At 33.4% G+C, this 13,152-nt stretch overlaps 1 protein-coding gene and 1 long non-coding RNA gene across 7 annotated transcripts in view; one reads left to right on the forward strand and one right to left on the reverse strand.

Annotated features, from left to right (window-relative positions):
- The window catches only part of LOC141461368 (uncharacterized), a 214,602-nt gene that overhangs the window by 143,355 nt on the left and 58,095 nt on the right, over positions 1–13,152 (reverse strand). The gene's annotated exons all lie outside the window — the stretch shown is intronic.
- LOC141461364 (uncharacterized) overlaps positions 1–13,152 on the forward strand; it is a 159,285-nt gene that overhangs the window by 127,088 nt on the left and 19,045 nt on the right. Inside the window, exon 1 of one of the 4 annotated variants that reach the window (XM_074142365.1) lies at positions 7,365–7,521. The exons of 2 other annotated variants lie outside the window; for them this stretch is intronic. In XM_074142365.1, coding sequence (XP_073998466.1) covers positions 7,485–7,521 — 37 coding nt within the window. In that variant the 5' untranslated portion in view covers positions 7,365–7,484. Of the gene's footprint in view, positions 1–7,364; positions 7,522–7,875; positions 7,965–13,152 lie in introns of those variants that run through there. One more of the 4 variants, XM_074142368.1, reaches the window with a different exon arrangement.

Below are 13,152 nucleotides of genomic sequence, written 5' to 3' on the forward strand. Positions count from 1 at the left end.
CTAACCGCCTAACATACTTTACTGTAAATTTCTCTTATTAACCATTAAATAAAATACAAGGCCTAAATCAAGGGAATCGAATCCACTAAACCAACAATACATCTGAGCTTTGCGGGTCTAGCCTCTAACCGCCTAACATACTTTTCTGCAAATTTCTCATATTAACCATTAAATAAAATCCAAGACCTAGACCGGGTATCGAATCCACTAACCAACAATACATCTTAGCTCTAGGGGTCTAGTCTCTAACCGCCTAACAAACACACTTTAGGGACCGGTAATTGACTTAAATTTGATTCAAAAACACAATGAACCCTAGATGACACCATTTCAGCAAGAGTGATGGAAGTTCGAGAAATGGATAGAAGCGCTGTTGTTGGCGAAAAATGAAATCATACTGGATGTGGGGGGGGGGGAAGATTTCTAACTATCTCTGCTCCCTCCCACTTAATTTTTCTATAATTATATCAGAAAAAAATTGTATCTTGATTTACAGCGTAAATAAGCGTAAAAAAATTTTGGTAACCGAAGCGGACAAAAAAGCTCAAATCCCATTCATCCCCCTGGATTGATAATAAAGAATAGGGGCCTTTCCTAAACCGGGGGCGTACTTCCTGGAAGTTAGCGCCTACACTTTTAGTCATTCATTTGATGGTTAATTAATTGAAACTCTTTGTTATTAAAGGGAGTTCCCTGAGTTGACAACTTTTTGGGTTTTTTTTTCTAGTTTGGGTAGAAATCAACAAGTCAGAGGAAGTTCTGACGGATGGTAAGCTCATGGAAAACACTGATGACTGCAATTGCAATCTGGAAGTAGTTCTTTAAAAAAAACATTGTTTTATTAAAAATATTTCTGCACGATACTGGATAATTACTTTTGGAGGGAAAGGGTTTTTGAATCGGCCGATTTCCTTCCCCGGGTTTTTTTTTTGTCTGTCTGTTCACACAGAGCTCAAATAAGGAAAAATCACAGTTTCCTGCCCCCCAAATTTTAGTATTAGATATAGAATTCACCATAAAAACTTAATATTATTCAACTAAAAACAGGAAATGCCACTTTTTCTTAATTTTTCAGAAAATGAGGGAGGGTTACTAAACAATTTTCTTACAATAATAACTTTAACCATCATTGAATTGTATTTTAATAACCTTTAATGTAAATAATTGTCTGGAAGACAATTAATTTAAGGGCATTTTGGTGTTATCGAATTTCGTGTACGAGGGTCGTTTGAAAAGTCCGTGCAAAAATAAAAACTACTTAATTTTTTGGGGTAAACCTTTTTTATTTTTCAACATAGTCTCCTTTTAGGCTTATACACTTCGTCCAACGCTGTTCTAGTTTGTTGATCCCTTCCGAATAATAGGATTTGTCCAAGTCTGAAAAATAGCCATTCGTTTCTGCAATCACCTCCTCGTTTGAATAAAATCTTTTTCCCGCCAGCCATTTCTTCATATTGGGAAACAAATAGTAGTACGAGGGAGCCAAGTCCGGAGAATAGGGGGGGAGGTGAAACGAGTTGAAACCCTATTTCCCATTAATTTTGCGACCACAACTGCTGAGGTGTGAGCTGGTGCGTTGTCGTGATGGAAAAGGACTTTTTTGTGGGCCAATCGTGGGCGTTTTTCTTGCAGCTCGGTTTTCAAACGGTCCAATAACGATGAATAATATGCACCTGTAATAGTTTTACCCTTTTCCAGATAGTCGATGAGGATTATTCCTTGCGAATCCCAAAAGATAGTCGCCATAATCTTTCCGGCCGAAGGAACGGTCTTCGCCTTTTTTGGCGCAGATTCCCCCCTTGGTAACCCATTGTTTAGATTGTTCTTTGGTCTCAGAAGTGTAGTGATGTATCCATGTTTCATCCACAGTAACGAAACGACGCTTAAAGTCCTTGCGGATTCTTTTGGAACAGCTGCAAACCGTCCTTGCAACACTTCACACGATTTCGTTTTTGGTCAAGCGTGAGCAATCGCGGCACCCATCTTGCGGATAGCTTTGTCATGTCCAAATGTTGATGCAAAATATTATGTACCCGTTCATTCGAGATGCCCACAGCACTAGCAATCTCACGCACCTTCACTCTTCTGTCATCCATCAACCATATCATGGATTTTATCAATGATTTCTGGAGTAGTAACCTCAACAGGGCGTCCAGAACGTTCAGCGTCACTTGTGCCCATATGGCCACTCCGAAAATTTTGAAACCACTTATAAACTGTTCTAATCGAAGGTGCAGAGTCACCATAAGGTTTATCAAGCTTCTCTTTAGTCTCCTGAGGCGTTTTGCCTTTCATAAAGTAGTGTTTAATCAACACACGAAATTCTTTTTCGTCCATTTTTTGAAAATCACTCGACTTCCTCGATTCAAACGAATGCCATACACAAAGAAATAGACCGATCTGGCTGAAACTTGGTGTGTGTTCTTCCAAGAGATGCTACTAACTAAACATAACCTCGATACGCGCCAGTGGTGCTATCTCTCTGACTTTGCACGGACTTTTCAAACGACCCTCGTATAAGTTGGCCTAACTCTGAAATGCTATTTCAGTGCATGGAAAAAAAGATTTTGTTTAATATTTATACGAATAATTTTAATTTTAATTTGAAGCAACTGGAGAGAATTGTCCAGAATTTTTCTTACAATTTTTCGTCCCTTAATTTCCAAGAAAATTACTTGAATTGTAGCAAAGAGAGTATTCCTATTGTTTTATTTATTTTTCATTAAATAGTTTTCAAAGCTCCACTAAATTTTAAAAAAAATATAATTTTCTAAAATTAAAAATAAAACTTTTATAAATTAGACATTTAGTACAATAAAACTAAAGAATTCAATGGATGGCTAAACTATTGATGCCCCTTAACTCGCATTAGACCTTTCCGCAATACACTGATGCTCTGCTTTACTTTGATTACATAACTTCATTGTGTTCATTTTTACAGCAATGATCAAGCAATTTGTTAGCCCAAGTTATATTTCGTTCCAAATTGATGTTTTACTAATTGAAAAAGGCTTTAAAAAGCGTTTTTAAAAAAAAATGCTAAAAAATTCAAAAATATTGGTACTCATCGTCAAAAAATGAACAAAAATTTAGCGATTTGAACGGTTTAGAAAATGGCTAAAGCTGAGTAAAAAATTTAGGAAAATCTAAATTAATTATTTTCCAACTTAAAATATACGACTGAAGTTCGTTCTTCAACAAAGTTTATGGCATTTTCTTTATCATAAATAATAACAAGAATGCAAAATTAATAAATTAATTCTCTGTAAATTACTGATACACTGATAGACGTCTACTTTGACAACAATAGTATGTACTTCACACCATAATTAACAAACAAAATTAACAAAACAGGTTCTCAAATAATGTAATAAAAAATTGTTCAACAATATCTACTTAGAAAAAAGAAAACATAATTTAAATTTAAATAAAATATTATATGTACTTCACAGGGTTAATATAGTACATAATGGATTTTGCATCATTATGTGCATTCAGATAATGCACTAAAATAAATCAAAATCTGACGTGAACTATTTAATCGAGATAAAATCTCTTAGTACACTTTTGAAATTCAAAATAAAGATTGCCATACTACTCTTTACGAGAGGTAAGAGTAATTAAAGTTTGATAAACTTCAGTCTTGAGGTTAGGATTTATTTATTTTTTGTATTGTCCACATAGTCCTCTATTTTGGGCTTTACCTTGGCAAAAGACTAACATGGAATCCTCATATACGACTTAAGGAGAACAGAACTCAACAGACGCTTGCGACAACTGGAAAGACTATTTAGAGAACAGATCAAAACTTACTCTGGACAACAAAAGACTTGATTTATGTAAGTATATTAAAGCCAGTCTGGGCTTATGGCCAAACGAACTGTGGAGGTTCAACCAAACGCAGAATCCAGGTCCTTGCAGACTAAAATGATTCGCTCTATCGTTGGACACTCCTTTCTACACTCACCAATCAAATCATTCCTTTCGTCACCCAATTTGCTAAAACCTATTTACAAAAAAAAAATTCCATCTTGAGAGGGAAGCGTTCTTTGTAGATCGAACTGGTTTTATTATAATCAGTTTCTTTTAGGAAAAAATCGACTAGTAGTCCTTGAAGAAGTGCTAAGAAAGGAAATGGTTTTAAACATACAATTAAACTTAAAGTGTATTGCGGAAAGGTCTATTGCGAGTTAAGGGACATCAATAGTTAAGCCATCCATTGAATTCTTTAGTTTAAATGGTTTAAACTTCCAAACATACAATCTTATCACAATCCCTCACTGGTACCAACAATTATCTTCCAGAACATTTCCAGACAACACTTCTAGGACAGTCTTAAAAGATCGTGATCTCCTCTCTGATGAAGAGAGTCAGTAGAAAGTAAAACATTATTGGATCGTTATCGCTGAGTAACTTCTCCATCCGTGAGTGTGATATGTTGTTTATTGTTACCAATAAAATGCGTTGATTGTAACTAAATAAACGATTAACAAAAAAAAAAATTATTATCACTAAAATTACAACAAAAAATGGCGAGCCCACAATTACACTGTGATGTAATAACATTTTTGTAGGCTTATCGTGGCGTTATATAAAATTTAGTTCTTATCAGCTTTTTCACAACTGTTTGCAACCGTACGTAATGTACCTTAAAAAAGGTAATTGTCTAATCGCTATAAATTTCTTTGTGTTGAATATTATTGCAATATATTGTGAACTCGTCGTCTTGTCATCCCAAAAAAGAACCTTTAAGGCAGGGAAGGGCACTCTCTTGCAAAATCGAGGCTGAAGGCTTTCTTAACTTTGTATCGATTTTGTGGCCAGCAGACGTCTGCTCTTAAAAAGAAAAGTGGTTTTGAATACTGAAATTTCTCGTCTTTAAACATCTTTGGCTCAGGATTGATGTTATTAAGCTGGGAGCTTACTCCACTTTATCACTTTATTTTTTGGGTTTGTTTTGCTTTCATTGCCCAGAAATAGATAAAAATGTGCTTAGATCCGCAGCGATGGGTAATATCCATATATTGTAGTATCCCGCTGTCCGGTTTCAGGCTTCAGGTTTCATCCACCAAGGATGAATTCTCTAATCTTTGGATCCTTGAATTGATTTAGCCAATTCTTCTTCGGGGTACGATATATTTTGTTTCGATTATTTCTCTCTTTTACTGTAGGAGCTTAGTTTTTCTTAGTCCTCTTTAAACCATTTCCTTTTCTTAGCACTTATTCAAGGGACTACTAGTCGATTTTCTTTTCCTAAAAGAAACTGATTATTCATTAAAATCGTTTCACGCGTTTGGGCGCTACGTTGTTTACAAAAAAATAAGGTAACAACAAGAACAAAAATATTTTTTGAAAATGTCGTTTTTGCTCATTTTACCAGCAACATATTATTTCTCGAAACCTATTAGTTCTGGGTTGTTGCAAAAAAAAAAAAAAAAAAAAATTACCAGTTATGAAGGAGGATTTTCCCTATATTATAAAGAAAATTTGGGAATTCTTATCTTTTACAGAAAAGAGAAAAAAAAATGCCAAATTTGGGTGTTTTTTTTCAACATTACGCTTTTTCGTGCACTTTTTTTGACGATCCACCCTTATACAACTGGTCCTACCGGAACAGTTTTAATAAAAACCAGTTCGATCTACAGAGAACGCTTCCCTCTCAAATCAAACTTTGTTTACTGGCTGAATGGGTTGGCAGCCATAGCAAACAATCTTAACAAAAATGGCGACTCTCAGCTTTCTAGGGTGCTTAGCCAAGCACAGCCAAACTGATATATCTAAAATTTGTAACTGAAATTTTCTTCCCTATTTTTTCCTATTTTTATTTATATAATTTTCCAAACTGAAAATGAAGAAATGAAAATGGAAAGAAGTTAATCAAGACTTTAATTGAATTTAACATTTTTAGTCATTTTGTTTTTTTTTGTTTTTAATGATTTAAGGCGCGTCAACATCTAAGGTTATTGGCGCCCGGAGCTTTATTCAGTGCACTGCCGGCCTCCGGACAGTATTCTCTCGTTACAAACAACACTGTCCATATCACCGGACAGTGAGCTGTAAGAAGCTTCTAGGAAGAGAAAATCTAAGGGTCAGCTGCTGGATTCGAACCCGGGACCTCCGCGTAGGAGTCCAGTATGCTAACCTCATAGCTAATCCCTTCCCTGTCATTTTGTTATTCATATTTTTTTTTTGGGGGGGGGCCATTTCTGACTCATTTAGCTGTGGTCTTTCTCTTTGTTTTTTTTAAAGATAAAAAATGCGGGGCCTACCTTTTGCTGCGGGTATTTAAAAAAATAGAATTGTATGCATAATATAAGTAATACAAAAAAAATTTAGCATATATATATATATATTTTTTTAAAAAATAAAAAAAATAAATAAGAAATAGAGAGAGACAGACAGAAAAAAAAAAAAAGTTGATTACATAATACGTCCTTGCCAAGAATGTATAGAACGTCGGGCATTTCCTTCCGTTTGAAACTTCTACTACTATTCTACAAAAAAACTAAACAGGATCGTTGCGTTGTGCGTGTATATATACACAAGACTTAACAAACGTATACATACACACACACACACACAGACACACACACACACACCCGTACTTTGGCCACTATTGCGCGCAGGAAGTTAGTTTATAACATACGTATGAATAACACGTGAACATATCAGTTAGTGGTGGTGAGAGGAGGAGTGAGGGGGGGAATAGGGGGAATAAATGATGAAAATAAAATAAAATAGAATACAAAAAAAAAAATGAGCTCTATCTTGTGAGAGTTTTGGGGCTTATTTTTATTTTTTTAAATTTAATTTTTTGTTGTGATTAGAAGCACGTAAATATATTGAATTTTTAGGTAATTTATTAAGCATATTAAGTCCCGTAGTTTTTTGTTTTTTTTTTAAAGCAGAAATTAATCTGGGTAAAAAAGTGGGGATAGAGTTTTGAATAGTATTTTTCTAGATAAACAGGATGGTAAATCCCAAAAAAGAAATGAATCATCGATAATCGAATCAAAGTGTCCTTTTTTACGATTTTTTTTTCTTTTTTTTTGTAATCGATGCCCCCCCCAAAAAATAAATAAGGACTAAGTACGATAACGGGAGCCCTGGGGATTCGTATTGGAACCAGTCTGCGAGTTATGACGTCACACGTTCATTTTTATTTTTTATTTTTTATTTTTTTCCTTTCCTTAACACAAAAAAAAAAGGAAAAAAAAATAGAACTGGTGGGGGAAGATTGTTGGTACAAAGTGGAGGAGAGCCTTTAGAAGGTGTGTATACGTCATCACCGGCTCAGTATATCCCCCACAATTACACCTCCTTCTTATAAACCATCACTATCTCACTTATATTCTCTAACTATTTCATTCGCTCTGCCTGTATTGCATGAATGGCGGCCCACTATATTACCTGAGTGCTGTTCATTCAGCACCTCAAACAGTGTGAGTAAGTGCCATCGTGTGTGCGTGAAAGCACACCCATCCATGGATTGTCATTCCAATTGTACACATATACCCATCAGTGAGTACCCAATTCTATTTTTTTTTTTTGATTTTTTTTTTTTTTATTTTTTGATTTTTTGATTTCTGTTTCGTTAAAATTTAATTCTTATCACTATATCAAAATTTACGCAGCCAATATTTAAAAAAGGGTGACTTTAACGCTTCAAATTCTTTTTTTTTTTTAATTTCTTTAATTCAACCCCCTCAATAAAATTTTTAAAATTGTTTTTCCTCAATTTAAAATTAATTCAATAAATAAAGTAAAAATGAAACTAAAAAATATTATCGTAATTTTGTTTTAAATTAATGATCTTAAAATTTAAATAATTTAAATTCACGTGTATATTAGTTACCATAGTTTTTATTCGTAAAACTTAATTTTATTATTATTATTATTTTTTTAATTATTATTAATTATTAAGATTAGAACAGGACAGTTTTATAGATGTACAAAAATTTTAGGTAAGACAAATTAATAATTAATTTTTCCATTTTAATTACTTTAAAAAAAAAAAATTAACTTTTTATATTGTGCGTGTACATACATACAGACAAACTAAATTAATGTAGCACGGAAAAACTAATCTTTGTTCAAAAAAAAAAAAATGTATGCTGAAAAATCAAAATTCGTTGTAGATTTGTGTATTTTTTTTTGTCTTTTTACTTTTACTTGATACATTTTTAGGATATATAATAAAATCATTTAAATATTAGCCGTTAGAAAAGTAGTAAGGTCTGGAGAAAAAAAAACGGTAACTTTTGTACGTTATAAAATTGGTATAATTTTATAATTTTTTTTTGGTTTTTGGCGGCAGGGGAGGGGGGTGGAACTATATTAAGTTAATAATATGTTCAAAACGGGAGATTTGTACAACAAAGTGTCAACAAAACGTCGGAGCAAAAAAAAAAAAGCAACAAACAAAACGTTATATCTAGGCTAACCTGCTTTTATTACCTTCTTTTTGTGTTTATAAACTATATTTTTTTTTTATTCATTGTAATCTTCTTTGAAAATATATTTTTAGAGTTCATTTTTTTTTGGCGGAGGGGGTGTTCATTTTTAATTTTTTTTTTGAATACGAAAAGCCAATAAAATTTTGTGAATTATACAAAAAATTGGTGTTAATTTTTTTTTTTTTATAAAAATGCTAAATTAAAAAAAATATAATTAATTTTTAAAACCTTTTAAAAAGTTAATTATTGAGCCGGATGGATGTCCACGCAAATTGTTCATCCGTAAAATTAAGAATTTATCCCCAAAAAAAATATTATAGCATTCAATATTTTTATGAAAGCACAATCATTATCATTTATTTGTGGCGATTTTTGTTGATTTTAATTATAGTTTGCTTAAAAACCGGAAGTGATTCTTCAACCACTTTTTCTTTTTTTTTAAATAAAAAAAAACAAAGTAGCTCCGATAAGTTGTCTGTTAACTTTGTAGACATCTAAAGAAAACATAATAATATTTACCGGTTACTATAGTATTGCTTAAATTCTCAGCAGTGTCTCCCTTAATTTTAATCTAGAGGCAATATTATCTTTTGCATTGAAAGTGAATGATTCAAGTCTTCCTTAATTTTAGGACAGAATTTTGGGAATCACGGTGAACACGGTACCAAAAAAAAGAATCCCTTAATCGGTTCCCCGCTGAGAGCCGAGAGCTAACTTATTGTTTAATCAAATAAGATTGGCTTTAAAAGTGAATACAATTTAAATATCTATTCCGGAAGTGATGAATTTTGAGTTTAGATCAGCAAAATTCAGTTGTGCTTAACAATTTGAGGCTCCCCCTTGTGTTAGGGTCATAGTTTTTGGGATGCTCGTAGACGGGTTTTTGTGATCTCTTTCTTGATGAAGAACTAGCTAGGATTTTACTCCATAAAAAGAATCATTAAAGATAATGAAACTACTGATACTGAAGCGTTAATGTCGTAACGAATAAACTCTTAATTATTATTTTGGACAATTATCTTTTAAAAATATTAAAATCAATTTGGATTTTCATCTAAAATATCATCTCACAATCTTTTTTTTTTTTTTTCAAAGAAGCACAAAGTATTATTTAAGAAAATACACATTTTTTTGTGCGTGGAATATGGAGCTGGGGAAAAATTATTTAATCAAGAAAATTTAGCAAAGTTTTTATTGATTCTTTGACAGAATTGAGAGATAATTTAAAAGATTTCCTATAAATTGGTTATAATAATCATTTTGGTCCTCCAATTGTTCAGTGTATGATTTAGCTTACAATTTTTGGACTTCAGGAAGGGAACCAATCGCATGTTTCTTACTATCCGAGTGGGTGTGAACTAAAATTTATCTGAGTATTAAGTATATACACTTTAAATACTTCTGTAGGCTTTACAAACTCTGCGTGAGTAAGAGGTTTACAGTATAGGTGTAAACAGCAAGGAATAAGTAACAGGATAAATGCGAGATATCCTAAGAAAAAGTGCCTATTTTTGTTCAGGCGGCCTTTACCTTCGTACTCGAACTACCGATGAGTTATCGTAAACGTAGATTATAACTATATTACTTTGTTAAAACCTTATAATATTTATCCACTGAATTTAGCAAGGCCAAGGACGGGAATCGAACCCAGTATCTCTTAGCGATCGACTACCATGAATTAGGTTATCACAAGTACATATCCTTGTAAGTAAATCCAAGACATAGTAAAGGGAATGACTATTTATTTAAGGCACACTTTACGTCTTATCTACTCAATCAGGTGTCATGGACGGAGGCGACTTACAAACGCACTTTACCATAAATTTCTTATATTATCACATTAAATAAAATACAAGACCTAAAACAGGGGAATCGAACCCACTAAACCAACAATACATCTTAGCTTTGCGGGTCTAGCCTATAACCGCCTAACATACTTTACTACAAAATTTCTCATATTAACCATTAAATAAAATACAAGACCTAAACCGGGGAATCGAACCCACTAACCAACAATACATCTTAGCATTGAGGGTCTAGCCTATAACCGCCTAACATACTTTACTACTAAATTTCTCATATTAACCATTAAATAGAATCCAAGACCTAAAACAGGGGAATCGAACCCACTAACCAACAATACATCTTAGCATTGCGGGTATAACCGCCTAACTTACTTTACTATAAATTTCTCTTATTAACCATTAAATAAAATACAAGGCCTAGACCAGGGGAATCGAATCTACTAACCAACAATACATCTTAGCTGTGCGGGTCTAGCCTCTAATCGCTCGGCTATTTTTGGCGCCTACAGCCCAAAATATCTTATACTTATTCCTCCAGAAGCATTTTCTATCAGTGGAAAATATCTCGACAAAAAGTTTATCCAAAGAAAATCAAGAAAACTCACAAGAATCTTTTCATTAAAACACATTAATTACATTTTCACTTTTTTTTTTCAAACACTTACGAGCACATAATTATTAAAAGAAAGAAATAGCTATATAATTAAGTATGTAATGTAGAATGACAGCAAAAATGCCACTTTGTAAAGATAAGTGAATGAGGGGGGAGACAAAAAGCCGAAGACTATGCAGTGCTCTGGTAGTTAATATTAAGAAGTGCATGTGTGTGGTTTGAAATAAAAGAAATATTTTCGTATAAAGGCTAACCTGGAGAAGGGGGGAGGCGCAGAGGAGCGAAAAAGGAGGAGTGCGAGGAAGTGAGGAGGGGTGTAATTGTCCTGAGGGAAAAGTCCAGTTTTCCTGTCTCGCTCCTGGCCTTCGGTGTCCTGTCTGTTTATATTCTCATTTCACCTAGAGTAAAATGTGAACAATCTCATAACAAAGAGGATAGCAATAGAGGATTTAGTAGCTCCCCTTGTAGTCCACCCGTCATTAGCAGGAGTAGCGGCAGCAGTTCCTTCCCGCTCCGTCCAGTCCGGGGAGATGGAGAAGAAACCATAAGAACTGTGTCCAATGATTTGCCCCCTCCTCCACCGCCTCCCGCCCCATAAACGGAATCACTATCTTCCTGTCGCACTTCTGCTGTCTATTGTTTTTTATCAATCGTGTCGGCGGAATGTTGCCTATCTTCTTCATGGACTACCTACCACTTCTCTTATATTCTACTCTTATTGGCGGATATGCCACCGGAGACGATTCTTAACGAAGAAAACGAGGCTTACAAGTTTTACAATTTCTTGCTCTTTTGTCTGGTAAGAAGGACTATTATAGTTGTTAACGACCCCACCTCGTTTGATCTCCATTTATCTGTTCATGAACTTATGAGTGTACGATTTCCAGCTTCTTTTTATATATAACTGACCTATGCAACAATTTTATTTTTCTTTCATTACATTTTTTTCTCAAAGAAAACTTACTTTATTTAACTAGATTCCAGCAGGACAGCTACAGAAGTCTCACTTTGTCAATGGATAATACATAATATAACTTAAAAAAGGACAAAAAAAAATCATTTTATTATTATAACGGCAAAATTTCAGGCATAATTCCTTTCTAAATCCAGCTGTTCTGAACAGTATCAATAAATAAATGTGGCGAGAAACTACCCAATGGCAGAACAACGCATAAGAAATTTTATAGCTTTAGTTCCGGTATATTCGCTAGAGAAAATCACGTGGTCATTGGCGCTTAAGGACTAGAGGATCTAATCAGTCAAGATCTGTTCGCGAAGAAAGGCAACAGTCTAACGGATTCGGCTGTGCCTTAAAAAGAAACAAGAAACTAACTCTAAGAGTAAAAAATGATTCTTTTCAGGAGACCTAAACTTGTAGATCATTAGATCTACAAGGAGACCTAAAAAGATCTATTGTGGCTCCATGAAATTTCATTTATTTTTGTAACGAATCCAAAAATGCATTCGTCTGTATTTGTGCAACAATAAGCTGCAGTTAACTTTTGTAGATTAGTTAAACCTTAAATAGTTGCACATATTAACTATATTGAGAAAAAAAACTCTATGTAATAATTAAGTGAATGAAATGTCCAGTGTAAGTGTTGTTCGCGTTGTTCGGCTGGAGCACCCAAAGGGACGGACAAGATCTTTAAACAATAAATTAACTAGCCTACTTTCTGCTATGGAAATCAACTGTCCTAAGATTAGCTTTTGTCTCAAAAAGAGAGTATTTGAACTTTTATGAAAGATTATTACACCTAAGAGGTTGTGGCCAACATTAAAATAGCCTAGAATCAATCTAGGCTCTTTGCTTAGACTATGAAGGTATTTTCCGGGAAGAAAATGGATTAATTAATAAAGAAAAACTATTTAATTAATTATTAATTTTCAAAAGAAAACTAACTCTAAACATGGTTTAATTCGTGGAGGACAAACTGAACGATTCACTGAACAGAACTAAAAATTACTAATTTAGATAAATTAATTTACTGTAAAAGTGACAAAGTGGAAAAAAAAGTAAAAATAACATACAACTCTCTAATCTAAATCTAGAGGTTACTGGGTCGAATCCTGATTCGACACAAGTTTTTTTTTTTTTTTTTTTTTTTTTTTTTTTTTTTTTGTACTAGGCAGACATAAAAAAAAAGGAGCAAAAATTGAAAACAATGGCATAAAACATTAAACCCTGAGTCTATGCATCTATTATAAGAATAACCGTCAAAAAGTATTCTTTCTTTCATAAAAGGAAGGACCAAAAAAAAACATGTATTTTCCTGTT

This window comes from Rhodnius prolixus, unplaced genomic scaffold (assembly GCF_049639745.1).
Source record: "Rhodnius prolixus isolate KJV_2025 unplaced genomic scaffold, Rpr scaffold_6, whole genome shotgun sequence".
In the NCBI taxonomy this organism is placed as follows: Eukaryota; Metazoa; Arthropoda; class Insecta; order Hemiptera; family Reduviidae; genus Rhodnius; species Rhodnius prolixus.